General features: G+C 58.6%; 13 protein-coding genes across 13 annotated transcripts; 9 read left to right on the forward strand and 4 right to left on the reverse strand.

Annotated features, from left to right (window-relative positions):
• Window positions 1-39: 39 nt before the first annotated feature.
• COLE_01609 (uncharacterized protein) lies at window positions 40-1,365 on the forward strand (the record flags this gene model as incomplete). Its single annotated transcript, XM_018424845.1, has 2 exons — window positions 40-610; window positions 1,118-1,365. The coding sequence occupies 2 exons, from the start codon at window positions 40-42 to the stop codon at window positions 1,363-1,365; spliced, it is 819 nt and encodes a 272-aa protein (XP_018277414.1).
• Window positions 1,366-1,545: 180 nt separating this feature from the next.
• Window positions 1,546-2,721, reverse strand: COLE_01610 (uncharacterized protein; the record flags this gene model as incomplete). Its single annotated transcript, XM_018426828.2, has 1 exon — window positions 1,546-2,721. One exon carries the CDS (start codon window positions 2,719-2,721, stop codon window positions 1,546-1,548), a length of 1,176 nt encoding a protein of 391 aa, XP_018277415.1.
• Window positions 2,722-3,480: 759 nt separating this feature from the next.
• On the forward strand, window positions 3,481-3,954 carry COLE_01611 (uncharacterized protein; the record flags this gene model as incomplete). Its single annotated transcript, XM_018419502.2, has 1 exon — window positions 3,481-3,954. The coding sequence occupies one exon, from the start codon at window positions 3,481-3,483 to the stop codon at window positions 3,952-3,954; it is 474 nt and encodes a 157-aa protein (XP_018277416.1).
• A 644-nt stretch (window positions 3,955-4,598) lies between these two features.
• Window positions 4,599-5,006, reverse strand: COLE_01612 (uncharacterized protein; the record flags this gene model as incomplete). Its single annotated transcript, XM_018419503.2, has 1 exon — window positions 4,599-5,006. One exon carries the CDS (start codon window positions 5,004-5,006, stop codon window positions 4,599-4,601), a length of 408 nt encoding a protein of 135 aa, XP_018277417.1.
• A 412-nt stretch (window positions 5,007-5,418) lies between these two features.
• Window positions 5,419-6,147, forward strand: COLE_01613 (uncharacterized protein; the record flags this gene model as incomplete). Its single annotated transcript, XM_018426829.2, has 5 exons — window positions 5,419-5,499; window positions 5,595-5,711; window positions 5,747-5,904; window positions 5,939-6,016; window positions 6,051-6,147. 5 exons carry the CDS (start codon window positions 5,419-5,421, stop codon window positions 6,145-6,147), a joined length of 531 nt encoding a protein of 176 aa, XP_018277418.1.
• A 1,547-nt stretch (window positions 6,148-7,694) lies between these two features.
• COLE_01614 (uncharacterized protein) lies at window positions 7,695-8,537 on the forward strand (the record flags this gene model as incomplete). The annotated part of the gene is made up of 1 exon (XM_018419504.2): window positions 7,695-8,537. The coding sequence occupies one exon, from the start codon at window positions 7,695-7,697 to the stop codon at window positions 8,535-8,537; it is 843 nt and encodes a 280-aa protein (XP_018277419.1).
• Window positions 8,538-9,365: 828 nt separating this feature from the next.
• On the forward strand, window positions 9,366-9,875 carry COLE_01615 (uncharacterized protein; the record flags this gene model as incomplete). The annotated part of the gene is made up of 1 exon (XM_018426830.1): window positions 9,366-9,875. The coding sequence occupies one exon, from the start codon at window positions 9,366-9,368 to the stop codon at window positions 9,873-9,875; it is 510 nt and encodes a 169-aa protein (XP_018277420.1).
• A 683-nt stretch (window positions 9,876-10,558) lies between these two features.
• Window positions 10,559-11,915, forward strand: COLE_01616 (uncharacterized protein; the record flags this gene model as incomplete). The annotated part of the gene is made up of 2 exons (XM_018426831.2): window positions 10,559-11,514; window positions 11,690-11,915. 2 exons carry the CDS (start codon window positions 10,559-10,561, stop codon window positions 11,913-11,915), a joined length of 1,182 nt encoding a protein of 393 aa, XP_018277421.2.
• Window positions 11,916-15,689: 3,774 nt separating this feature from the next.
• COLE_01617 (uncharacterized protein) lies at window positions 15,690-16,231 on the forward strand (the record flags this gene model as incomplete). The annotated part of the gene is made up of 2 exons (XM_018419506.2): window positions 15,690-15,868; window positions 15,949-16,231. The coding sequence occupies 2 exons, from the start codon at window positions 15,690-15,692 to the stop codon at window positions 16,229-16,231; spliced, it is 462 nt and encodes a 153-aa protein (XP_018277422.1).
• Window positions 16,232-16,600: 369 nt separating this feature from the next.
• On the forward strand, window positions 16,601-17,174 carry COLE_01618 (uncharacterized protein; the record flags this gene model as incomplete). Its single annotated transcript, XM_018425491.1, has 2 exons — window positions 16,601-17,023; window positions 17,148-17,174. 2 exons carry the CDS (start codon window positions 16,601-16,603, stop codon window positions 17,172-17,174), a joined length of 450 nt encoding a protein of 149 aa, XP_018277423.1.
• A 176-nt stretch (window positions 17,175-17,350) lies between these two features.
• Window positions 17,351-18,650, reverse strand: COLE_01619 (uncharacterized protein; the record flags this gene model as incomplete). The annotated part of the gene is made up of 6 exons (XM_065626156.1): window positions 17,351-17,431; window positions 17,465-17,583; window positions 17,617-17,714; window positions 17,747-17,953; window positions 18,031-18,176; window positions 18,264-18,650. 6 exons carry the CDS (start codon window positions 18,648-18,650, stop codon window positions 17,351-17,353), a joined length of 1,038 nt encoding a protein of 345 aa, XP_065482650.1.
• Window positions 18,651-18,938: 288 nt separating this feature from the next.
• COLE_01620 (uncharacterized protein) lies at window positions 18,939-19,820 on the forward strand (the record flags this gene model as incomplete). Its single annotated transcript, XM_018426832.2, has 2 exons — window positions 18,939-19,044; window positions 19,078-19,820. The coding sequence occupies 2 exons, from the start codon at window positions 18,939-18,941 to the stop codon at window positions 19,818-19,820; spliced, it is 849 nt and encodes a 282-aa protein (XP_018277425.1).
• A 128-nt stretch (window positions 19,821-19,948) lies between these two features.
• On the reverse strand, window positions 19,949-25,496 carry COLE_01621 (uncharacterized protein; the record flags this gene model as incomplete). The annotated part of the gene is made up of 12 exons (XM_018423692.2): window positions 19,949-20,130; window positions 20,167-20,272; window positions 20,307-20,392; window positions 20,432-20,804; window positions 20,841-21,233; window positions 21,272-22,524; window positions 22,562-22,827; window positions 22,865-24,937; window positions 24,978-25,030; window positions 25,063-25,131; window positions 25,207-25,373; window positions 25,415-25,496. The coding sequence occupies 12 exons, from the start codon at window positions 25,494-25,496 to the stop codon at window positions 19,949-19,951; spliced, it is 5,103 nt and encodes a 1,700-aa protein (XP_018277426.1).
• Window positions 25,497-26,098: the final 602 nt, after the last annotated feature.

Consider the following 26,098-nt stretch of genomic DNA (forward strand, 5'->3'; position numbering starts at 1 on the left):
CTGACGTGCAAGAAAGTCGGCATCGCCGACCCGTCGGCCATGGCGATGAGGGAGGTGCCCGAGCTCAAGGCCCTCACCGTCGACCTGGACCAGTACGGCGTCACTCCGGTATTCTTTCACAACAAGCAACAGGCCGGGAAACAAACGTCGCCGCGTTGCGCAATCTCACCCTCAATGGCTTGCAAGCCGACATCGGAATTCACAACGACCGAACCCTTGCACCTGGCGTATTCGCGCCTCAGCCCGGGGCTGGCCATCTCGGCCCAGCGGGACGCATGGACCGAGGAGCTCCCGACACCACCGCTGCCTAACCACATTAGTTCCGCCATCCAGGCGGGGTTGACAGCGGTGGTGTTCGACTCCAATGTTTTAGGCTCCTTCCCTCGTATCCAGGCACTTGCTCAAGACCTCCGACTGAGCAAGTGCGTCCCCTCGATTCTCCCTACGGTCTTCGAGGAGAAGAGCAACGGGGCAACCCTGGATTCGAGTCCTAGCTCGTCTGACCTGGCTCGGATTAAAGCCAGTCAGACGCCGTTTTCGCTTGTCACATCGTCAAGACGAGGTCATCAACCCGAGGTCGACGGCGATGTGGCTATTTGGCAGGAGCTAGGTGAGTTTGTGTGAAGCGGCAGTCTCGCATGCTCCCGTGGTGTCACAACATACTGCTGGATATGTCGTTCGTGCGTGAGCGAGCGTACCGACGGGAGGTGGTACATGAGGTCGAATTGCTTGAGCGAGCATGGACAAGTCTTGATAGTGTTGTATGTGAGAGTACAATGATAATCCGTGAAGGAATGGCAGAGGATATGTACAGAGACGTATGAAGAAGATGTATGAGGGGTACAATGCAGATAATTTACCAAGTACAGAGGGGCAGCTCCCCTTATGTAGCCATTTGACAAGGTAGCAAGGCGGCATGTGAGGAACGGAGTTGAACGCTTTAAACCGTATCACTAAAAGGTACAATATTAGGGCTGATGGTCCTAATAGCAGTTCTACTTCAGCTAGATCTAGCCTCGGTTCAGGCCGTGACACGGCATGTGAAGCGGAGCGGGAAGGTAGAGCGTCGCTCCCAAAGAGCGAGTGGGATCAACTGACCTCACTTAGGACACTCCAGGTTGTTCGAGGTCGATCTGGATGTGCAGCATCGTGCAAGTGTCATCGACACAAGGCAGTGCCCGCATCCCTTGCGTGGTGTCACAGGAGCGCCTCACGTCAAATGCAAATGTTGTCCACAGTCGAAGTCGCACCCTTACGATCGCCCCTTACGATCGCCCCGTACGATGTGCGAAGACCCACCGCGTCCACATCGACTCACTCATCGTTCTAAGGGGCGACAATTGTATGGCGCTGGTGACGTTGTGAGCCATGAGGTTTGCTGTATGTGTACCGGAAGGCTGGAACGAGTTCTGGCTGGCGTCTTGATGGATGGGGATCAGTAAACTGTGTGAAGGCGGGTGCGACGAGAGCCCTACGAGGATCACCACTCCGGCCCTCCTCCATTCGCTTTCCACTAGTAAAATTCATAATTTATGATGTTATGCACTACCTTTGCTCGTACCATGTCGGATTGTACATCGGCGGAAGCACCTCCTTCCTTCCCAGTGACCCAGCGTCGACTGCGTGTTCCACCATGTGTGGCGGTCGCTCACCCATGGGCGACTCTTCCGGATATGGCGTGAGGTGACGGTATCCTGGGTCCATGGGCACATGGACATCAGAGTGCGACAGCGTACTGTGGCGATGAAGGTCGGTATGTGAACGCTGGAGTGCGGCGCGATGCAGGTCGTTCTGTGATCTGCTGAGCGTGGCGTTCCGCGAGAGCGGGACGGCAGGGAGCGGGCGTGAGGCGGTCGAGCTCGTGCGGTGGACCCCGAACTCGCTGTCCGTGCTGCGGCGCGGGCCGAACGTGCCAGCACCTGTGGCGATGGTGGGGATGCTAGCGTGTGAATTTGTGAGCGGTGGGGCGGGGACGATAGGCATCTGTGGCTGGCCTTTGGTGATCGGCGATGGTGTGTGATAGACATCATGCGAGCTGCCGGAGGTGAGGGAGGGGCGGTTGCGCGCTGAGGCGAAGGATGAGGTGACCGGAGAGGAGAGGGAGGATCGGGCGTAAGGGTCGACGAGGCCAGGCGTGCCCTCTGCCCCGACGAAGCCCTCGTTCTCGAAGAGCAAAGCGTGGTCACGCTTTGGCTCTTTGCGTCGGCGCCGGCGACACCAAAGGCAGAGGAAGAGGAGGGCTGCAATTATGGCCAGGCCGAGGACACCGCCCACTACGCCACCAGCGATTGCCGCGACGTTTGGTTTAGAGCCGCCACTTGCTGCTTGAGCTGTCGAGGGAGTAGGGGATAGCGAGGGCGTCCCAGACGGCGGATTCACGGACGACTCAGGCGCTGCCGTGGACGTGGCTTGTGTGGATTGTGTCTCCTGCGCCCCGGCGGTGATCACGGAAATGATCGAATTCCCAACACTGTTCACGTCAGGCCGGTTGAAGATGGACGAAAGGCCCTCCCCGGCGCCTTGAACGAGGGAGGAGACGGCCGGCTGGGCCAGCAACGAGGTGATGAGTTCAGGCCACTGGCGGTTGACGTGAGCAGGCACAAGCGTGACGGTTGCTCTTGGTGCTTCTGGGCCGTTCATTATGAGAGGTGGCGAAAGAGATGTGGCGATGGTGAACGTGAGAATGGCCGAAGCAATGATGATAGCGAACGTCAGACGCATGTGAGCTATCTATTCCTCGACGGCAATACGACTTACGGTGCTCATGATGCTGCGCAAAAGTCAGTGAGACGTACGTACACGCGTGGGGCTGATGTCATGCTGCAAGCGGGGCCGCATCGTTCCGCTCTGCTCGCTCGGATGCAAGGGTATGGGCGTGCCTTTGACGTTGAATCTCCGAATAGCACAGCCGACGTCTCGGTGCCCTGCTGCGACGAGAAAGACGAGCAGCAGGAGCGGAGAGCGCGAGGAGGTGGCGAGGATAGAACATCTGCTGAGATGGCAGTGACATGTGGATCGACAAGGCCGAACGATGACGTCGTGAGCGCGGATCTACCCAGGGAGAGAGGATGCCCGCCCCGCACTCGCCCCGCACTCCGCCTCCTCACCCTGCGGATCTGCGTGCCTTAGTCGTTCCGTGTAGCTCCACACAGCGAAGAGCGCATGGCCAACACGTGAGCGCATCATTGCATGTTTGCACTTCCAACCCGCTCGTTCACTTAGGCAGCGACAATATTTGCTGACTCCTGCCGCATGTTGCAGCAACTGGAAGCCCCCGAGTCGGAAAGCAGCGAACATTGGATACAACTTTGAGTGGTACAATTCAACTAGCAGGCACCTCATGCCTCGGCCGTGGCGTTTTGGGTGCAGCTGTCCTTCTCAATCCCGGAGTCACACTGTGGCTGCCACATTCCTAGTGGCACCTCACTTCTCCCGGGTCGGCGTGTCGGCACGTCGTGAGTGGTGGTGGTTCAACATCGGATGGCCCCTATGCTGGCTTATTCTTCTCTACCAGCCGTTGACCCGCCGCTCCTGGACCAGCTTCTCGTCGAAGCTTTCGATGCTGGGCTTGGTGCTGAGGCTTCCAGTGCGCTCCTTGTCGTTGGGCCGTGCAGCCTTGAGGCGGTCGGGGTCGTAAGAGAGTGCAGGCACAGCGAGTGTGTCACCAAACTGAGGTTCGCGGCGGATCATGCGCCCCCAGCACTCGCTGTCGGAGCAGCCGGAGCACGAAAAATCGCCCGAGCCGGAGCTGTTGCTTTCGAGATCCCGCTCTTTGCGGACGAGAGAGCGGCAGCGGCGTTCGAGGTCACGCTGTTTCCGCACGCGCTTGCCCAACCGCCCGTGGTATTTGCAAAGAACGGTGCCGGCGATGACAATGACGAGGAGGACGGCAGCGATGGTAACACACGCAATGCGTCCGGCGCCCCATTGGGTCATGGTGGCAAAGTAGAGTGAGGTAGGTGTAAGAATTCTGGTGTGGGGTAAGACGGAGCGCCTAGATAGGGTGAAGGAAAGCAAGTCGGGTGTCGCGAAAAGGAGTGATTGTCGATGGTTGTGACCAAGCCAGATCGGACGCGTCGAGATGAGGGAAAATGAGAAGATGAGAAGATAGAAGAGAGGAAGAGAAGAAAGAGACGATGGACGGGGTGAACGACCAGCCTCTCAACAACCAAGGAGAGGATGTTTATAGACACAGACCTGGTTCGCTTGCTCGCCTGCCAAGGAGTATCAACAGAACGAGCGTCGCAAGAACGTCAACAACACCACACAACCCACCCCGGGACCTGGCGGGGCGCTGAGCTTCTTGCCCTTTAGCATTACGCCATCCCGGATCTGGCTGGCTGGCTGACATGGGCCACCGCCTGCTATCCGCCTACAGGGCAGACATGCATGTTCGCAGCGCTCTCGTCTGGCTGAGGACGAGGATGATGGCGACTGGCCTCAGCTTGAGCGTCTTGTTTACAACCTCGACCCAACCGATGTGGCTGGCCCCCTGTTCCTGGTTCCTGAAGCACAACACCGCAGGGGTCCCGTGTCCTTGCCCCGTCTCAGCCTCCGCTGATCCGTCGATCTCCACACTCGACGAAGGTTCGGAAGCCTCACAACGATTGAAACTCAAGGGGGTACCCGGGCCAGCATGTGGTGGGCAGCTGAGTTGTGAGCCGTTGCGCATCAGTGGGCTGCCGCTGGCTGCTGCCGGTGCGGAAACAGGGCCTGGAGGGGCTGTCGTATGAGGGCGTCAGCGGGAGCGGCGGGCAGAGACGATGATGAGTGGCAGGCCTGGCCAGTTTGGGCGTTTTGAGAGAAGATTCAGAAGGGGTGGGCGAAGGTTGAAGGAGGGTTGAGAGGCTCTGGTCCGGTTCAGGTGGCCGCCCGGCAAGCCCCGCAGCTGCCAGCGGCCAGGATAAAACGCTGCTAGTACCTGGTTCTACAGTAGGTGTCAACATTGACGACTCCCCACGCGAGTAACCATCGAGCTGAGGTCGTATTAAGTGGTGCCGAGCCATCTGAGAGCGTCAAAGTTGGACCTGGCTCGCGTCGTGCCGAGCTTGGAAGCCTTGGCACGGCTCCGGTTTCCACGGCCTCGCGACGCGTTTGACTTTTGGTCCGTCCGACAGGTCGCCCGATGACGATGTAGCAGAACGAGTTCAAGACGCAGCCAGTGCCTTCAAATGACGTTGGGGGTGTGTACAGTCTAACTCTGCGGTGGTGGTGGCCTTGTCGGCGCGCGACACTTGTCTCCTCGAATTACCGCCGTATTAATGACTCAATACGTTAAGGCGTTACAAATCTCAATAAGAATACCAACACCACGTGTATTTGATTCCGCGGGCCTTGACGTCAACGCCACCCAACGTTGTCGATCGGTTGCTCGATATCTCGCATCTCGCGACCATCAACCCACCCTCGCTCGCCATCATGGTCCTCGTGCTCGTAATCGGGGACCTCCACATCCCTACGCTCACCCATGACCTTCCCGCAAAGTTCAAGAAGCTCCTGGTAGGTGCAAACCTCCGCTACTCGCGGGCCGGTGCTGCCGCAGCTTGAACGCAACGATGTGGACCTCTCCTTCTCGAGGCGCGCGCTTACCCCAGGTCCCGGGCAAAATCCAACAGATCCTCTGCACCGGCAACGTGAGCGACAAGGAGACGCTTGACTACCTCCGCACGATTGCGCCTGAACTGCATGTGGTGCGCGGCGAGTTTGACGATGTAAGTCAACCAAACACCTTCCTCACTGACGCCAGAACTCGCACTTCCCCCTCTCCCTCACGATCCCTCATCAGAGCGTCCGCATCGGTGTTGTGCACGGCCAGCAGGTCGTCCCAGCGGGCAACCGCGAGATGCTTGCGGCCCTCGCGCGGCAGATGGATGTCGATGTGCTCATCAGCGGAGGCACGCACCGGTGAGCTTTGACGGCGGTGTGCAGCTGACGACAGATTTGAAGCATTCGATTTTGATGGCCGCTTTTTCGTGAACCCGGGGAGCGCGACTGGTGCATGGAGTGGACTTGACGGGTGAGTTGATCATTGTGTTCTAAACTAATCTCTGCGATTCGACACCTTCTTTCGCCTTGTTGGATGTGCAGGGACCCGTCATCGTTACTTATGTGTACCAGCTTGTGGACGGCGAGGTGAGCTTGGGGTGAAGGCATGGGCTGATATCAGGTCAAGGTTGACAAGGTCGAGTATCGGAAACCAGACCCACCACGAGACGGGCAGCCGGACCCCACTTCGGCGTGGTGATCGACCAGGTTGTACGGGCTTGTATGCGACGATTGGCGGTGACGCTCTGCATCGTGACGCACTGATCATCGACTGACTCTGGAGGTATGAGGCCGTCCGCATCGCGATCCCCAGGTGGTCGAGATCGACCTGGACCCGACAATGACTGGCGTACACGTGTGATGCGGCGCAGCTGTCCTTTGGGACAAGCTGGCCGTCCTGAGAGAGGTGACGCCCTAGTAGCCTTGCTCAAGATCAGCAGAGGCAGGAATCCTCAGCTAAGCTTCTTACCTGCAGCTGGGCTGAAGGGCGAGGTCAAACGCACAAACGCGGCAAAGGCCACTACTCCTCTTCGTTTTGCGGACCCGCTCTTCGCTTCTTGCCCGGCGAGCTTGTGATTTGAAGCAAGCGATGAGGATCCAATGAGTTGACCGAACCAGGCGTCCAACTCGGGGTGTGAGACCCTCTTCACACCAGCAGCCAAAGGAAATCAATCCAATGCCCGATAAGTTGAGCCTCGAGTTGTACATTGGTGACTGTCACACTTCTACATTGAGGTCGGCGCCATCTCGCACACCTTACGGCATAAGGCACTGCTCGCTAGTCCAGACGAGTGAAGTGATCTTGAACCATTTTCGGCTTGCAGCATTAGGCTCCGATCCTCTGTCCACGGCGGCGACACGATGAGCAATAAAGTAGCCGCAATGCTCTGTCGTCTGCTGCTCTCCGCTCGCAAGCAGCAAGCTGACTGTCCTCAAACATTTCGATTTTCTGTTCGAGTTCGGTTGCCTCCGTGTCCGTCACCATTCATCAGGCACACAGTTCGCCACAGACGTGAGAGTGTCTGGGTCACACTACCTTAACCTAGTTTGCAGTCAAAAGGGCCCTTGGGTATTGGAAGTCTTGCACATGCCCTCACAACCGGCAGGCGAACGGCTATCCATGGTCTTGGGCGAAACATGTGAGAGCGGGCATGCCAAGAAGACCCTCCACTAGTGCGTCGGGACCGCAGTGGCAGAGCCGAGCATGCCCTGAAATGAGACGAGTCGCGTCCGACCGCCGCCCACCCGGGATTTGCAGTGCATACTTCGTCGTCGAAGATTTGGCCAGCGCCACCCTCATCATGGTGACTCCATATGGCATGCTGGCATGAACGGATCGCGTCGTGCACTGTCTCAGATGCCAAGACGCGCGTACGCGCTTCAGGTACCGAGAGGTCCAGTGCGTGTGGGTTGTGGTGGTGCCACGAGACTGCTATGCCCTGAAGGCCTGAAGGGGAAGTCTGCAGGTGAGCGGAGTAACATGCTTGTTCTCGGCAGGCATCAACGATCCTCTCTCCGTTTGACAATCCACCAGACGCATCGCCGTCGGCTCTTCTCGACCTTGCAAACGCCGTCTTTGCGGCCTCTCTCCTTCGCGCACGCCGCAGCTCCCTCCGTTAGACCACTCCTCCCCGACCCTCTCCAGCACCATGACAACCCCAGCCCCAGCTTCCCCGACCAACTTCTACGGGACGATCATGGCCATCCCCTCGTTGAGCGTGCTCTTCGGCAACAGCCTGTACTCGTCCATCTTCAATGACCCCGAAAACCAGTCGATCATCAACTCGGTTGTGGCCCAGTACAGCGACCTACTCGACGGCCTCGCCATCACCACTACGGGCACAGCCGCCACCGCGACCGGCGCCGGCATCACTTCTCGGCCAACGAAGCCGTCGGCTGTGACCGGCCAGCCTGTACGCACGGGCACGACGACAGTGTACGAGACTGTCCCGCCGTCCCCTGGCGGCGGGGCGCCGATCGGTGCCATCGTCGGTGGCGTCGTGGGCGGTGTCCTCGCCCTCGTCCTTCTCGGCGTCCTCATCTTCTGCTGCCGCCGTCGCCGCAAGGCCATGACCGAGCGCGACTTCCTCATCGACGACGAGCACCAGTTGGTCCACCAAGTCAACCCGTACCAGCCTGCCACCCCGCAGCTGTCCCACCCCCCGTTGCACCCGCCGCAGCCGTACAACAATGACCCCAAGGGCATCATGCTGTCGAGCGGAGAGGCCTCCCTCACCAGCGGCTACCAGTCCGGCTACACTTCGTCCTATGCACCGGCAAGCGGCTCCTTCTCCGCTCCTTCTGCCTCCTCCACCTCACCTTATGCGGATTCTGTGCCCGCTCCTACCAAAGTGCCGCCCACGTCCGCACCCGCCCCCTTGGTTGAGCACGCCGTCGACGCCGGATCCGTCCCCGTCCCGTCACCGGCGCCTAACACCGAAATCCTCCCGCCAATGTACGACCCGTCCTGGTCAGACGCGCAGCGGCGATGAGCGAGACTGCGCGCGGGGCGTGGGGCCTGTCGCGCGTGAGTCCGTGAGCAGATGGGGCGGTGCGTATGTGTTATGTTCATTGTATATCAAGATCTGCGACTATAATTCGCTTTTCGGTTGGGAAGCGCGATGCGCTGAGCGCACCAACCCACATGACCGTGGCGCATGGCCACGGCTGCGCGGCTCCGCTCGGCACCGAGGAGGAGGCTCGTGCGCATGAGTCCTTGAACTGAGCCGAGGAATAGGCCCGCGGTGTGAGGCGCGGCACGTGGGGCAGAGGCGACGCGACTGATTTCGAGCCTCTTCTCGACTGATGTCGGGCACCTTCGGCGTGTTTCGCCTGCGTCGCGACGCCGTATGGGAATCATAATATGCTTGTATTTCATTCAAAGTGAACCGGACTTGGCTTTGTGACCAGGCGACTAACGCACCGTACCAGCACGATGCTGGCTCGCGTGGCTCGGCCTGATGGCGCGCAAAGATCGCAAAGACGCGTGCTTCAGGCTCGTATTGGGCGCACCGAACAAAAGCTCGCCGCGAAGAAATCTCAACTCCTTGAGTGCTGTCCGCTTCACAGTGGCCACGCTCCAGGCTTCCGTCGGCGCGGCTCAGCGATCAGCGATCCAGCGTCCAGCATCCGGACCTCAGCGTGCGTGACGGAAGAGGAGGGCGGATCAATCTCGGCTCTGTGGGCGCAGCCACCAGCAGACTCATCTTGATCCCCTGCAACGCGTGCAACGCTCCAGCATGAGCTGTTAAGACCATTCACTCATCTGCGTCATTCTCGACATTCGTCCACCCTTCAGTCTCAACGGAAAGCCAAGCACGATGGACCCGTCGCTTACCAGCGGAGTCTCCGCGCCTCCCACCAACGAGCCCTTCTCTGACTCTTTCGTCCATGACTCTCAGTCGTCCCCGCTGCTGCCCTTGCCCTCGTCGCTCTTGTCGCTCTTGTCGCAGTCGGGACTACAGTCCACCTCGCCGCTCCCACTCATTCCACCAGATCCGCCCCGGGCCACGTCACCAAGTCCTACCACGCCGAGCGCTTCCACCACGCCTTCCCTCGAGTCCGGTACGGGTGCCCCTTCAAACGCTACCAAAGCTCTCGTGGGCACGATCGCCGCCCTCGTCACAGCCGGCATGCTCGCGCTAATCGGAGTGATCCTCTGGAGGCGCCGGCGGCGCCGCCGCCCACGCAACGTACGCCTCATCTCCGACGATGTACACCTCGAGCCATTCTCGTTCCAGGACGAATTCGGGACGACGCACCTCCTCTCCATGTTTCCCGATGCGCCCTCCTTCTCGGCGGCGGCGCAGGGGGGGGCGCGCAGGGGCTAGAAGGGATGACGGGTTGACATGGGGTACGCTCGTAGACAATACCTGGGTCAGAACGTAGAGTATTGCAGGCGATTCAAGGTTGATTGGAGGCGGCATGCATACGCTCCTGAGGAGCAGATCGAGCAGGCTGAGCAGAGGCGTCGAGTCGCTGAGAGCTTGAGGGCATAGAGAGCGCGAGAAGAGAGGACGGCGTGGAGGGCTACAGATCTGTGGAATGCGCGTAGGACGCATTGGCGGTAGATTTCACTCCACGACGTGCTTCACTCGCGACTCTTCCTCGTCACCTCCAACCCTGCGCTTCGAATCTCTCTTCACCTCTCCTCACCTCTCTTCATCTCTGGAGATGTCTCCCACAAAGCTTTCGAAAGTCGCAATCGCCGGCATCGTCATTGGCGCAACGATTGTCCTCCTCGTCGTCCTCATTCTCGCCTACTTCATCCGCTACTTTCGCAAGCTCGAACATGAGTCGCAGTTCGATCGCCAAATCGCCGCCCTCGCACCACGGCGGTCGACACGGCCACCGACGAGTAACACGAAGCCTGGCTGAAAAGGCGAATGGTGGTACCTGCGCGCACGCTCCTCGATAGGGAGCGGGTGATGCGTTGCCTAGACCGCCATCCGATCATTCGCGGTTATGACTCCTCTTCATTCTCATCCACCACCACCTTCCCCAACACCGTGATATGCTCTCTCCAGGATCCATCGCCAGCATCGTCCTTGGCTCCATCGCCCCCGCGGTCCTCCTCCTTGCGCTCTGTCTTTGGGCTCTCCTGGAGAGCGCTATCCGCCGACACGCACACCTCGCCCGCTCCCGTCGGCAACCCAACCGCATTTGGAATTACAAAGAGGGTGTCATCGGGTGCGAGCCAGAGCTCGATCCCAGCTTTCGAGTGCATGGTGTGCGGTGTTTGGGTGAGGAATCTGTGCTTGGCTTGCCGGGGCCGGGTGGAAGAGTGGTGGAGAATGTGGGACACGGCTTGAAACAGACTACGACAGAAGTTGCCCAACAACGGACACCGCCTCCGTCGACGTCGTACCCATCGTCATCGTCATTGCAAGCTCAGAAGTACTGTAGTCGCAGTTCCACGCGTGTGAGTGGCAACCTCGACGCGCCTGAGTGCCTGAAGCCATCCCCGCCTTCGCTCCCGTCCCCCCGTGGAAGACTTCTTCAGCCGTCACGACACGGCCAGCGCTGTCACCATCACCGTCGCCATTGCCTCTCCAGCGCGGTATCATCAACTCCCACCTCCCATCCCCAGACGATGGCTACAATTCAGTGGACCATTAATGCCCTCCTTGCTTTGGCGGCCGCATTCCTCGCACACACCTACGCGCTGGTTGGAGTAGTATGGGGTGTCAAGGGGGTTTTGCAGCGATACCGTGGGCTGCGCGCCAACAGGGAGGCTGGCCGCGGCGGATGTGAAGCCCTGCGTCTTGAAATGGACTTGGCGGTACCGAGCAAGGATGCGCCTCAAGGCGGTGCACAAATGATTGTTTCGCCATCGTGTAGCAACTTGCCACACAGTCCGCCCACTCGTCCATGCCCGAGATCACCATTGGTGTCATCTTCTCCATCGTCGTCGGTGTCGCCTCTGCCCTTCTCAGCGGCACCTACCTCATTGCCGGGATTGTCTGGGGAGTATGCGCCATCTCCGACTGGCGACGCGCCCGACGCGTCCTCCCGGCGAGTGCCGCTTAACAAGGTCCAACTCTGTACGGCTACAGTACCATGACGTACGTGGACTGTGCTTCCAGACTAGATCCCTCCAGTCGCCGTGAAGTGCTTAATAGGCTTAATCTCTACACCTGCAAAGTCATCACCGCCACCTCCAGTATTCCCCACAATGGGCCTCTCACCCGGCGCCGTCGCTGGCATCGTCATGGGCGCGATTATCGGCGGCGCACTGCTCGTTGGCGCTCTGTACATTACGTGCATGTTCTGCGTGTTCCCTGTTCCGCGCCATGAGCAACAACGATGAAAGGCGGCGGGGCGTTATTCAATCTTGCCGGCGGTCTAAGGAAGTTCGCAGCTCTGTGTGAGTGCAAGGTCCGTACAGTACACAAGCGCAACGTCCTACACGATTCCATGTTGCCTGTGGACCTGTTAGACAGGCCGAAAGATCCGCACGGCACCTTCTGTTCTGAGTCCGTTCCGCTTTGACTCCCTCATTGCTTCTGAAATGGAGTGGAACCCGGCTAATAGGGCTGACACTGAGGGATATGATCAAGATACACCTGCGAATATGGAGTTGGCACATGCATTGATCTGCAAAACGCCGCGTAGAGAGCTGCACTGATAAAGGTGCCCCCTGACGGCTGTGGGACTCTACAACGCTGATTACATGCAGCAGTGAGGCCGCAGCATTATGCGATCTAGTTAATCTGATGGCGAGGTGTTGAACCATGAGGAAGTTGCCATGGACTAACTCGCGTGGGACCTGATTAATCGTGTCTGCCTTCCCTGCTTCATTCATCATCTCGAGCACCTCCTCGAGATCTCGCGAACTACTGTCCTCTGTCATCACATCGTTACTGTCTTGTACTACTCTGATCTTTTCCAAACTCAACCTCTTCTCCCGTCCAATTCACCCTTGTCCCCACCGCTTTCACGCACGAGCCACCCCAGCAAGCACTCATTTCTCTGACCCAGCCCTTCTGCCGGCCACCGTCCTGTCCTTCGCCCGTGTTCCCAACTCGACCATGGGCCACTCGCGCCCAAAGCCCACAAACCACGATTCCCTCACTCCCTCCAACCTTCCTCGCCCCAAAGGCTCTGTCAAGGATGTATTCATCGCGGTGGGCATATTTATGTGTCCGCTTTTCCTGGGATGTGCAGCTCTCGGTGTCGTAATCGGCGGTATAGTTCTGTACTGGACTCGCGAGCAGCGACGCGCCGACCGGGCAGCGGCCAACGAGCGTGACGAAGCGCCTGTGGGACACTAAAGTAGGGGTTTTTGCTGCACAGGCTGACATCAGCCTGCGGTTTGATCACGCTCTCAAACTTCCGCACCTCCATTGTGTCCTGCCTTGTCTCGTTTCCCCTTCGGCTGCTTGCATTTGCTCTCGCACTCGCACTCGCACTCACCCTTATTAAGCTGTAGCCGTCGTGTGTGTCACTGTGGCCCCGTGGGTATCATGAAGTGTATATGTAAGTCAGGTTGCCTTCCTTTGTGACTCTATGCGTCGCGCCGTTTTGCAGACAGGACCTCTCCTGGTACTGATGAGAGTGCGACCTCGCTGAATGAAAACATTTGCCCTCGCCGTGACGTCTCCACTTGCCCTTCGAATCTTTCGCTCTCACTCTACACACCTATGCCATCACTGCTGTCCCTGCCTCAACCATATTACACCTTCTCTTTGCCACCCCCTCGATTCTCTTCACCACCGCTTTCCCATCACCTCCACTGCCAAACCAGTCGACATGAACTCCGATATCCTCCCTCCTCCCAACGCCACTGGGTACCAGATTTTCAGGGCCTTCGTCTTGAGCTTTCTGATCATTATCATGTTCGCTTGCGGAGGCGCTGTACTCGCGTACCTGTGCTTCCTCCCAGTGGACGCCATCGTCAAGGCGCTTATCAAGTTAAAACCATCTGCACCTTTGCCATCCGTCGTGACTGCGACAAAGGCGGTTGGATGACAGTGCAAGCATCAACCTTTGGTAAGCAAGCAATGAGGGCTTCGGTTGATCCGATCCACATCGAGAGTCAAAGCTAATGCTGCCGCAGACCATCTCCCTCAACCTCCACCATATGTTCACCGACCCGACATAAATGCTTATGTACACATTATGGTTTTTTTTCACAATCGCTTGCCCCTTTCTAACTGCACCGATACGGTCCTCTGTCTCCATTATCTCTGTTGACGCAACGCAAAAGTCGTCTTTGAGCCAGTGAACTTGACTGCATTCTCCTGGATGCCTCGCATTAACATGGTATTCGGGTATTTGTCATCCTCTCACACGATATGCCGTTGCGAAGTGATCATTTTGTCAAACGTGTGCTGCAAGGGTGAATGTGCCACATCTAGTTCCCTCTGTCTCTCGGGATCGCGACACCAATATCAGAGGCAAACTACTTAACACGGTTTCTTTCGCGTTCCCTCTACCTCTGCTTTCAACCACCTCCCCTGTCTTTCCCAACGTCCTCAACCTAAGATTGTATCACCCCAACAACCTCATCCCTCTGTCCTATTACCTCACCATGCCATCTCATTCCGACGTCGAACCGTCCTCCCCGCTCCCTTCTTGGCACCGCACCCTCAAGGAAGTGGCCATGGTCGTAATCTTGGTCATCTGGACGCTGACCGCCGTCGCGCTCCTCATCGTGTGGTACTTCTGGGTGGTACTTGGCGAGAAATTTTAGCTGCAGTATGATCCGACAGTGACCATCCATCAACACTGCGACTGGTGTGAGTGATGGTTCGCACCTGGCCACGTTGCGAGCCCCTATCTTCTCAGCTTTGCATCACAAGCTGACGAAGCCAGCCATCACCCACCTTCCCCCACATGCACTACATCAAATGCAGCGGAACATGCACCATCTTCCTTCCTCACTCCCCCCATCACCTTGCCCTTCGTTTCAACGATTCCTCATCCTCCCACATCCCAAGACCGTCACCGCCTCACTACTTTTGCCTGTTGAACACGACGCCTACTGCTCCACGAACCACCCTCACTACCCCCCTCCGTCCTCGCGTATCATGTCGCTGTCTCCCGGTGCCATTGCGGGCATCGCTATTGGGGGCACCTTCATCCTCGCTCTCCTTGCGCTCATTGCGTTCCGATTCATCTTATTCATGGCTCTAAACCGTGGCCATTGTCTCTCTCTTGAAGACTTTGCGATCTTCCTTTTTTTCACTGAGGTCATAATCTGTAATTCATGTGGTGGTTCTGAGGCTTAACTTTCGTCCTAGAAATCCGTAAGGTAAGGATTTGCCCAACCCACTACAGAAAGGCGCTTCAGCTGACCAGCTTAGCCTTCCCTAGAACAGCTTTCCGCAGGCGGTGCTGCGTGCTACATCGCATCTGCAACTGCGTCACTGCGCGCGCGGCCTCCAGTTGCTCCTACGGTCGCGTGCATGGACGATGGTTGCACATATGCACATTCTCTCCTCTAGTTTGTAGGCGGTTCATGTAACAATTGTCACCATCTTTTCGTCCCGTGTCGCTGGTGCCTCCATTTTGTGAGCAAGTGTCGACGGAGGTGAAGACTGAGGATTGAACTGTCTTGCGTTGCTTCAACCGAACTAGGGCCTTGCATCAGCCGGCCACATTCGCCTTGTTCAGAGGGAGCAGAGATCACTCTCTCAGATGCGGCAGAGCCAGTGGCAGCAGTGGAGGATCAATTCAGGGCCTGTCGATTCCGCCAACCCTAACAAGCATGACTACGTGAGGGATCCCATCATTCTGCCTCCACTGTGGAGGAAAAGCAAGGGCATGACGCGATGACGCGGCGGTGGAGGCGACCTGGGATCGAAGCGGGAGCAAATGGCTGGTCGGACTGAGTCCGACTCGATCGGGACATAGGGTATTGGCGTTTCGATCATCCGCTTCACTCGCAAACCCACCACTGCCAGCGGCGTGCACCACTGTGCATGGCGTCGGCTCATTCTATCTATACACCCACGGCTAGACGACGGCAACATACACCAGACATCGGAAGAACGCGCACGGCTCAACCACGGAAGACGAACAGGCGAGTGAGACTGTCGGGGAGAGAGGCGGAGTTTGGGCTTAGAGGCTGGGCGCGTACTGAGGTAGCTGGTCTGGATGCCGACGGCAACCGTGCCATAGTCGTTGAGAGAGACAACGGGATGCGCGGTTGGGAACGTGGGCTAGTAGGAGATGAACAGCTGTCCTCCCCATTGTGTCGCACGGGTGCTCCCCTAGTAAGACAGCCAGCCGAGCCCTCTGTCAGTAGAGAGTCTAGGAGGCGACAGCCGATTTTCTCTACACCACCACTGTCCTGCCTCGCCTACTCTCAGAATGAAATGCACGCAATGGTGTTCCAAATGCCTGGTATGCTGCAAAGCAGTGCACACCAAGTAGTCACGAGCCGCTGACACTGCACAGCCCCCGACTTTGGTCAACCCGTAGAATGACCACACAGACCCACAGCGATGCTCCTCTTGTTGAAAGCGAATTCAGAAACACCCCACGGCGTACAGGTCGTCCAAACCTACCCCGCCCCCTGCGGCTGCTTATCGCTGGGTTCGTTGGGCGCTCAGCTGGGCCCCGCAATGGACGATGTCGAGCCAAGGAGGTCGCGACGCGTGCACGTGCATCCGAGTGTCCACTAGGTCTACAACGCAGCGTCTTGAAGCACTGGGTTACGCGTCCCAAGACATCGCCTTAACCGTGGACGCATCGCACTTCCTTTCAGTCCCCGCAGATTCGTATCATCACTCAATGCAAGCTCCTGGCGCCACAACCCATCCGGCTCCTCCCCAAGGTCGTTGGCGTGCGCCGCGCCCGGACCGTCAAGTCTGAATGCGCCGAGGAACTCGGTGGTTCTCAGGCACCTCAGGGCGACGAGCACCGCTTCATGACGTCTCGAGCACGCTGATCATTGTCTGGCAACTACACTTCGCCTCTGCATTGCCCATTGCCCATAGCCCCGCAGCCGCAGACACTGTTCTCAACGCGCACAACACCCTCCTTCTCCCCACCTCAGCGGCGCACTTACTCGACTCCACTCTCTCGTGCTGCTCCACACTCCTTCGAGATGACAATCCTCCACATCGTCCTCTCCGTCCTCGACTGGCTCTGCATGCCATTCTCCCGCGCATCTGAATCGGACTCAGAAACCTACGTCTCGCCGCGGGGCATCTGGGAGAACTCCGGCGTCATATGGATCGAGCCCGTGCTGGACCCTAGCTTCCGCGTCCTTGCCGTGCGGCACGCCGACGGCGCCGGTCCGCCGCCGTCTCACGAACACCCCTATCCGCCGCAACTCTCGTCACAAGCCCCTTCCACCCTTATATGGGTCTGCCCCGAACTCGACCCGAGCTTCAAAGTCCACGGCGTGCGGCCCATCGGCGCGGGCGGCGCGAGACCTAGTAAAAAGTTCGAGTTCAGCGACTCGGAGAGCGACGACGACGACGAGCCCGCCTCGGCTCCACAGACAGCGTGGGAGCCGTGGCACCGGGTAAGTAATCCCAATACCATACGCTCGCGGGGACCGCGACCACTGGGACCCCGTGCTGTTGGCGCGGTGTGGTCTCCACTCATGGAGGGGCGTTAGCGGGAACGACAGAAGCCACCAATTGTAGTTGACGAAGCTGGAAACTTCTGCGTAGATGTGCATGTCTGAAATCGAGTCACGCGTGTGAGCCTGACCAGTGCAGACGAGTGCAGACACCAGACCTCAATTGCACTGCAGCAGCTTAGGAATGTGTATCGGGCCTGCTGATCGTCGTCAGCGTGAACAATCGTTCTGAAGTTGTCGGTAATTGACCCGTGGTGTGTGTCGTGTTCAAGTGACCCGAGTTAGCACATCGGCACCTGTCTCGGTGATGAGGATTTGATGCTCAAACTGGGCGGACCTCGCTCCGGTCTGCGGTGAGCCCATGGAACTGAGTGAGCTTACATCGGTTGCCACAGTCCATCCGTCATCCCACAGTCCGCCTCGCGGCCGCGAGCCCTGTACCAGTGGTGGCTCGATCGTGAAGCAGTCGCCAGGCTTCATGAGCGCCCGTTCGTGATTCTCTGTCATCAGCGCGCGCTCGCATCTCGACTGACTGTGATGCAGAATATGTGGATAAGCGTGAAACTTGCGCCCGATACCGTGCCCTACGAACTGGGTGTTGACGCTCATCCCATGCTTGCGCGCGTGCTCCCTGCCGTCAGCCGGGAGGCGGGTGACGCTCACTCAATGACCCTCCCGATGCTGGCATAGCTCTTGCCAGGCCCGCACACGTCGATGGCAAGCTCAAGTGACTCCCGCGTCACGCGCACTAGCTCCCGGCCCGGGGCATCCGCTGCAGGGAGGACGAATGTTGCGGATGTGTCTCCGTGAAACCCGTTATAGTAGAGCGTGATGTCGACGTTGACAATATCGGTGGCTAAAAGGGGCCGGCTAGCATTAGTGACCATCACGGTCGCATAAGCTCCACCTATCTGGGATGCCATCTTCTGTCAGCTAACACAACCCACGCTCCGGGCTCACGTGCGATGACATTGTTGACGCTGGTGGTGCAGCTTCGCGGAAAGTGCGAGTAACCTAGTGGAGAGGGATACGCGCCGTGCTTGACAGCCATCTCGTGCACGACGGCATCAATGTCATCCGTCGTCATGCCCGGCTAGTGTAAGTGGCGGCTTTATGGTAGCAGATCGAGGACGTCAAACCCCTCTGCCTTATCTCAGAGTGTACGGCTCATCCAACTCACCTCAATGACCTTGCCGACAGCGGCCAGCACTTCGCCTGCCAACCTCCCAGCAGCACGCACCCCCTTCTCCTCATCACTTCCCAGCTTGATGCCGTCCGCCCCCACTTCTTCTCCCCCTGGTAGATGCTCCCAGATCGGCGCGGTAAAGTAGTTTGACGGGACGTACGCCGGCCGGGGTATGGACTCGGGCACTGGCCGAGGATCGGGATACACCTGCATGGCGGACGCTGGCGAGAGGACGGCGTACGTCCCGAACTGGGAGGGAGAGGGTGTGTTGTGTGGCCAGTCGGCGTGTGGGGCCGAATAGGAGAAGCATCGGGATCGGGAGACGCTTAAGACACGTCTTGTGGATGCCGTAGCGCGCAGCGCGCGCACCGCCGTCGTCATGGTGATGTCGAGAGATTCGAGATGTTCGGTGAATCGAATCTGTTATCGTCCATCTCCTACATTCTAATGGCATTAGGCTTGGGAATAACGGGAGTATCCAGAGATATAATACGTTGATCTGAGCGGAAGTAATTCCTCGTCTGATAAGAACTCCAAGCGACCGTCCCGAACCGGCTGCGCAACAAACCTACTCTCCGACAATTGCTCTCTTCGCGCCACCTCCGCCGCCTCCGACACCGGCGCGCTTCTCCACCTCAAGTCACCCGCTCCACCTCGGTGTCTTGTTCCATGGCTCTCCAACCTCCACCCGACGACGGCTCCAGCGTAAGCTCGGTAGCCTCGTCGCGCGGCGGGTCGGGCTCCGGCCCGTCCTCGATTACCGTCCCGAGCACAGGTACGCTAGCCGCTCCTTCCGGACTGACTCCAGGCCCCGAGTTCTTCGAGTATCGCCGCGCCTGCTTCCTCGCCGGCGCACCGCTTCCCGTCGTGTCCTCGTCCTCACCCGCCTCCCTGCCCAACTCCGGCGCCGCCTCGACTTCTGCCGTTCCCCCTCCACGAGCCAGCTACAACCCGCCACCAACATACACTCTCCCCCCGCCACCAGCGCCCGCCCCCTCCGTGCCCTACGCCCCCTCCTCTAGTAGCGCCGTTGGGCGCCTTGAAGCGCTTCTTGCCAACTTCAACACGCCATCGGACGACATGCACGATCCCGCGGCTGTCGCTTGGCATGGGGGCGTCAGCAGCGTGCACCGCAGCCTCACGGGATCTAAGCGGCTGTCGAAGGGTCTGAGGCTCGGGCTCGTCATCCGTATCCTGCGCGCCGGGTGGATCAAGGACGGGACATGGCCATGCGAAGACGGAGTGCCCGTCGACCCGCCGAGCAGCCCCGAACTGGGCCCGGTCAAGGAGATCAGATATCCGCCACCACACGAAAACCGGCGTCCACGTAAAGTTGACGAGAGCACCATTCGCGGACCGCAGCGGCCCGTCGTCCATGACGCTGTTAGCTCGGCTATCTGTCTAAGCCCACCAAAGGAGAAGAGCACTTTGGGCAGCCGCTTGGCGGCGCTCACTTCGTCATTTCTGAATGGGAGCAGCTCGGGAAGCCCGGCGTCGGGCTCTGGGTGGAGCATTGGACCTAGCTCGGCCGTTCTCGTGGGTACGGACTAGTCCATGCCCGCCTCACCTCTCCTTTTCGAGACCTCACCCCCGCGGCGAGTTGCGCCCATGCCTGGGCGGCGTAGACTTGAGCGAGTGTAGAATAATTACACCATATACATGTCTAGGGTGCGACGTGGCTATTGTATGTCTTTCAGCAGCTTGGTAAACGCAATGAGGTACTCCTCTGCTATTGACGAAAAGTAAAACTCATGGGAAGCGTTGTGCGCACTCTCAAGGTTGTGGGCGAGTTCGTGCGCAAGCGTGAAGTACCACGAGATGAGGGCGTCGGAGCGCTGTCCGCTCTGCACGGAGGCGTCATCTGACGTCAGCTCATGATCTCGGAGGTCCAACTCACTCCATGCCTCAAAGAATCGCCCGTTGCAGAAGGCTGTGCCATCACGGTTGAAAGCTATCAGCGGTCCTTCGCGGTCCCAGAAGACGTTTACAACGGCTGGTTGGAGCTAGCGTGAGCACAAGAAGTGAACGGAACCTAACCCCAAAGACTCCTGCAAGCGGAAGGAGGATCTGCGCAATGAAACGCTGGCTCGTCGCCATCTGTGCGCCCTCAAACTCCTTCTGGTCTGGATGTCAGCAGGCTCGACTAAGCCTCTACCACGCACCCGAAGGAAGCCACACCTGACAGCTATGCGGACCTGGGTTGTATGCCAAGCGGATATTCGCTCCGGCAGACGCGTCACAGTAGTTCTGCTGGCTCTCAGGAGGAGATGCAATATTCTGCGCGGCGCTTTTTATTTCCAGTGCTCCGTTGCCAGGCTTGGAGGCAGCTACGGCCTTGCGAGCCGTCTCGCGAATTTGATCCATGCCAGACGGTCGGGACGTCGAGTTGCCCTGGAAGCTGCCTCTGGGTCCGGGGCCGGTGCCCAGATCGCCGTAGCTGGGAGGAACGCCTGTGTTGACCGGCGCCGGAGGGGGTGTGCCCGCCCCAAAGCGCTTGAGCATACCCATCAGGCCTCCATTGCCCATTGCGTTAACCTTGGTGTTAGGAACACAAGCGGGGAAAAGGCTCACGGCATGATCGGGGGTGTGAGGAGGCGGCGCTCCAGCGCCCTTGACTGTCTGCCTTCCAGCCTCCGCTATCGGTTGGTGCGGCGCAGCAGTAGAAGAGGGCGGCCGGGACGCCTCACGCGCCTCGCGCTCCTTCACGGCCTCAGCCTGCTTGCGAAGATGCTCCTCGCGCTGGGCATTGAGGATCCGGTCGACGTTAAAGCCGCGCTTCTTGAGTGATTGCAGCGATGTACGCATGATCGACTCAAGCATCAAAATGTCGTCGATCTTTGGCTGCTTCAACAGCACGGTACAAAGGGCATTGGCCACATCGTAGAAGTCTGGCTCCATGTTGACGGCGACAGTCATAACCACCTCCTTCCGGCGTGGCAGACGCGTAGCCATCGCGTACAGTTTCTAGGTTGATCAGTGGGGACTCATGCGCGTACACCCACCTCAACGTGCTGGTGCACATTCCGACCGTCGCGGTACGTATAGCGCGCGAGAATGTTGCTCGCCTCAGACACTGTGAAGTTATCGCCTTTAGCGAGCCAGTCGGCCGTGTAGTCTGTAACGCGGCGTGAGTGGTGGCCCAAAAAGATAGTCAGGCGCTCGAGGATGAACGCGCGATTGCGTGCCGCATCGGAGGAGGATCCTTGCCGAATTGCTTGGGGGATATACTCCGTCGATACACATGCGGATAACGCCTTAGCACCCAGAGAAGTGTAAAATGATTCGAGGATCGCCTCCTCGGGTGCTGTGAGCACGAATTCGCCAAAGAATGAGTGTAGTGTCGCGTTGTCCGCGACAACTGTGTCGGCCGCTCTTGTAAGCACCCACTCCCGGCGATAGTTGTCTTGGTTGTCTCCGCCGCGTTTCTCCTTCTTTACCAACTGGGAAGCAAGGAGGAATGGCGTGTCTCGCATGGTCTTGAGCATGGTAGCATCGAAGTTGTTGATGTTGGTCGCCAAGATGCGTAACTGCTCTAGGTAGCGCTCACGGCCGGCCTGCTCCAACATGCGCTCAGGCGAGCCGAGCAACAGGCGAGCAATGTCCTTAGTAGAAGGCTCCGACTTCACACCGCAGTTGCGGAGGAACATATTGGCGGTTGGACCGAAGTCAACGAACGTGAACGCCGATGCGTACAACGAGTCAGTCTGCCCCGAAGCCAAGAACACCTCGTCCGGGCGAGCAAGGCGCGCTGCAGCAGCGTCCATGGACGTTTTCTTCTGCTGGACCGGGATGAAGGCACGCGCTGCCAAGGGAGTGAGGGCACTGAGCGTGCCTGTGCCCATACGCGAGGCCAGGTACTCAAAAATAACACGAGCACGGCCGGCGTCTGATTCAGGAGCAGCAAGGAATGAGAGGACGAGCCGGTTCATCGGCGGGTCAGTGTCGATTTTGAGCTTTGCAACGTTTTCGGGTAGCGACGCAAGGCCACGCGCGACGGGAAACCCAAGCGTTTTGCACGCGGGATTTGTAAATACCTCTCCCGGCCTCGCAAGAATCGCGTTGCCCGTGGCGGTTGTTGCTGGGATAAATGAGACAGTGCTGAACTGGCGTGGCTCGAAGCCGATGTAGTGGTCGTGGATGTGATTGAGAAGGTAAGCAAACGCCTTCTCGCTCGTCGGAGGGGCGCCCGCGGCCAGTCCCAGAAGGACATCCACCGGAGGGAAGCGCCGTACACCTAGGTTGTACAGCAACCGCGCTGCGATGGTCAGATCACGGACAGCAATGTAACCTACCCTCATCGGAAGTCGGTTTCCACTTGTGCTCGTCCCACTCTAGCACTGGCAGGCCAAGCTCGCGCATGCTGTCCGTCGGCTCATACAGCTCATGAGGCTTGCGCCGCTCAAGGGGCGCTTTGCTCCCGTCCTTCAGGCGAGGCTGCTCAAGAGGGAACGCGGCGGTCTGGCGTAGGCGCGCCCACTCCTCGTTCGTGAGCGAGTCCTTAACTGACACGAGGTACTTCATAAGATCGATGCAGGACCACTCTCCACCGCCAACAAGTCTGAATCGTCAACCAAAAAGTGAAGAAGCAAACTCACCGAGAGAAAATGAGCTGGAGGTCCACGGTCTTGCGGACTCCGATGGCCAACAGCATCATCTCGAGGCCGCCCCGGATGCTGGTGGTCTTGGGGAACGCCAGCGTGGGAAGGTCGTCGAAGAGGAGATTCGCATGGAAGTAGGATTCGCGGGGCTTCTTGAAACCCGTGCGCGTGGGAATGCATGCGACCTCCTTAAGCAGCGCAGCAACCTCGGCCTGCCTCTGCGCGTTCATGTTCTGCCACGCGCGCCCAAGCATAGTAAGGACGCGCTCGGAGAACACGGGTGAGACGCACACGTCCGTGTCAGGATTCGCGCCATTGATGCCCGTCATGGGTGGGCGGGTTAAAAAGCCAATGTACGCTGGGACAGTAAGCTCGACCCAGCCGAAAACTTGGGTAATCGTCGACATTTTGAGCTGCTTGGTCACAGAGAATGGGATGGTATCTGGTGGGAGAGGCATGTCGGTGGGTATGGACGAGCTCTGGGGGTTGACGTATGTCTTGATATCACCTAAAGGTACGACCTTATTCTGGTCGGTGATGAGGATCGCAGCTTGGAGGAGACGGTTGCGAATTTGCGCGTTGTTCTTATAAACGTCTGTGTTCGCGATGGACTGCCACCAGTTCAGGGCTGCCATCATCTCCTTCTCGGACAATGGGCGGGCGTTGAGATGTTGAACTACGTCCTCAAAGACGATGTCATGCAGGAGATTGCGCTCGCGGAGCCGGTTGACCATGCGCGATGCATTGTCCACAGTCGCTGGTGTGACGACGGGCAACTCGGGGAGGAACTCAAGGAGAGAAGCGTCGGGGATGCGGACTTTGTCTACGCGAAGGATGCCCCCGGTGGAGATGATAGGCATGCTGGGCGGGTCTCGTGCACATGAGAAAAATGCCGACTCCATCTCCGAGCCGACCAGCGCCGAAGGAGTCGTGGGCCGGAAGGAGAAGAAGCGGAGAGCGTGTAGGCCTCGAGCAAGAATCTTTTCCCGGGTCGTGGTGTCGGTCCGGGACGTCGCTCCCCACTTCTTCGCGAGGTCCGTCAACTCGAGCTCGTAGATCAGGCGCGAAAGACATCCCCCGACCCAAAGAAGCTCCTTGTTCCACTGCGAGATATGACGATCTACAAGGTCGATCGACTCGCGCTCAACGGTTGGGATGAAGCGCGCCGCCAAATGCCCGCCAATACCCGTCGTCTGGCCCGTCGGCTGACCGATGAAAATCTTGGCCGACTTCTCGCCGTCGAGGGGAGGGCAGAGACCTGCAAACACGACAGCAGCCTTCTTGTTTGACGCCTCTGACCCGTCGGCGGTCTTGGCCGTATCTTCCTCGTGCGCAAAGACGAGACTGGCGGGCATGCGCTGCGGTGCGGACTTCTTTGTCGCGCGCTCGAGCTCACGCCCGAATGCGGCAGTGACTGACACCTTGACGTCGGCCTGGAAGGTCTGAATCTCGCGCGCGAGCACGTCCACATGTGTTGGATCTTCAGTCGGCATGGGACTAGAGGGTGGTTCGGGACTTGGCGTGGGCGGTGCACTCCTCCCAAAGAAAGATGTTAGGAAGCCACCGACAGCCTTGGCAGGCTTAGCAAGTGCTGGAGGGATGGGCGGCGGCTTGGTGCCAGTCGCTGAAAGCCACTTCATCACACGTGCAGTTATCACCATACTTGTGGCGTCAACCTTGTACACGTTGAACATGCCCGACGGCGACCTGGTGTTAAGGTTCATGCTTGGTGCAACGCTCTGGCCCTTGACGTCTTTGCGGACCTCTAACACCTTAGTGCCATCAACAACCATGTCAACGTGTCGGATCGTGCGCATGAATGTGAGGGAGGTGACGAGAAAGCGCGCGAACTCGAGAGGTGCCTCCAGCGGCATCGGCTCGCGAAGGTTCATCGTGAAGGTCGTCCATGGATGGCCAGAGTGAGACGGCTCAGACACGGAAGGCTTGTATTCGGGAGGGAAATCGCCAGAGCGGGCAACGAGCTGATCTTTGCCGTCTTTCCAGTAGAAGCCCATCCACTTGGATCCGGACTCAACAAACGGCTCCTCGCAAACGCTCCAGAGCGAGTAGCTAGAGTCAGCTCTCTGCATCACTTCGCTGTTGTACTCACAACCCAACGCCAAAAGCACCAATGCGGTCCTCGTCGGGGTTGCCCTCCGCGATCTGGCATCAGCGATGACCCGCCGCACGCCCACCTTCTTCAGGCGATGCCAGTCCTCTGGCCGGAATGGGATACCGTCATTGCACACGACGTAGCGGACAATCTAGTGTCAGTTCGGATCGACGGCTGAAGGGAGGCACTCGAGGAACAAAGTCGATCAAGGCGGCGAGATACGTACTGCATCCTTGCTCGCATCAGGAAGGGGTGCGGGTGCCCTGCGTTCCGCAGCGTCCACGCCTGCTTGAGTATAGAACTTGACCTGGACGCTCTGCGCGCCAGCGTCGTCAGCGTTCTGAAGCAGCTCGCGAAAAATGGTATGCTCGCCGGAGTAGCGCGCGAGGATTTCTGCTGTCAGCAGCAGCACCAAGGACCAAAAGGGGACGCACTGTCAATCAGAGCGCGCTGGTTGACCTCTACGGTCTCGTCTTTTCCCGCGCTCCAAAGGGCTGCATGCCCTTGTGGCGGCATGGGGAGAGCAACTGGGGGTAAGAGGGGAGTAGGGGGTTGAGCAGGAAGGGGTGAGGGTTGATGTGGTGGATGGCCAAGTTGGGAGGTTGTCGTGCGCTGTGTTGCCAACGCGACGGAGAGGTAGTTATTGTGCCGAGTGGGCGTTCTAAGGTATGGGAGACAGAGCAGATGAACAAGCAAGAGTTGCTGAGAGTTTAAGAGCTGTCGAGTGGGCGGTGGCGGTGGCCATCGCACTCACGAACGCTCGCACTCGTACGCGGATGCGTCATGTACGGATAGGGCCGGCCACGTGATACGGAGTGTACTGGCTCTCTCCGCACTGCCATCCGCCTGATCTGTTGCGCTTGCCAAGCGTGCCGCATGCATTCGCATGCTTCAAGAGTCAAGAGGCCTGCGGCCTGCGGATGGCTCATGGCTCAAAGATTAGTAGGCCGAAAAGCCTAGGAATTGTATAAATCCAATAGTCAGATCTCAGAGCATGGAGAGTTGGGTGGCAAATGCTAAGTGCCAATTTGAGACCAGTCCTCCCTCCCGACGTGCTGTCATTCAAAACTAACCTCACTCTTGGTCAGACAATGCAATCCATGCAACGATACAATTAC

Source organism: Cutaneotrichosporon oleaginosum (genome assembly GCF_008065305.1).
Source record: "Cutaneotrichosporon oleaginosum strain ATCC 20508 chromosome Unknown ATCC20508_contig01, whole genome shotgun sequence".
In the NCBI taxonomy this organism is placed as follows: Eukaryota; Fungi; Basidiomycota; class Tremellomycetes; order Trichosporonales; family Trichosporonaceae; genus Cutaneotrichosporon; species Cutaneotrichosporon oleaginosum.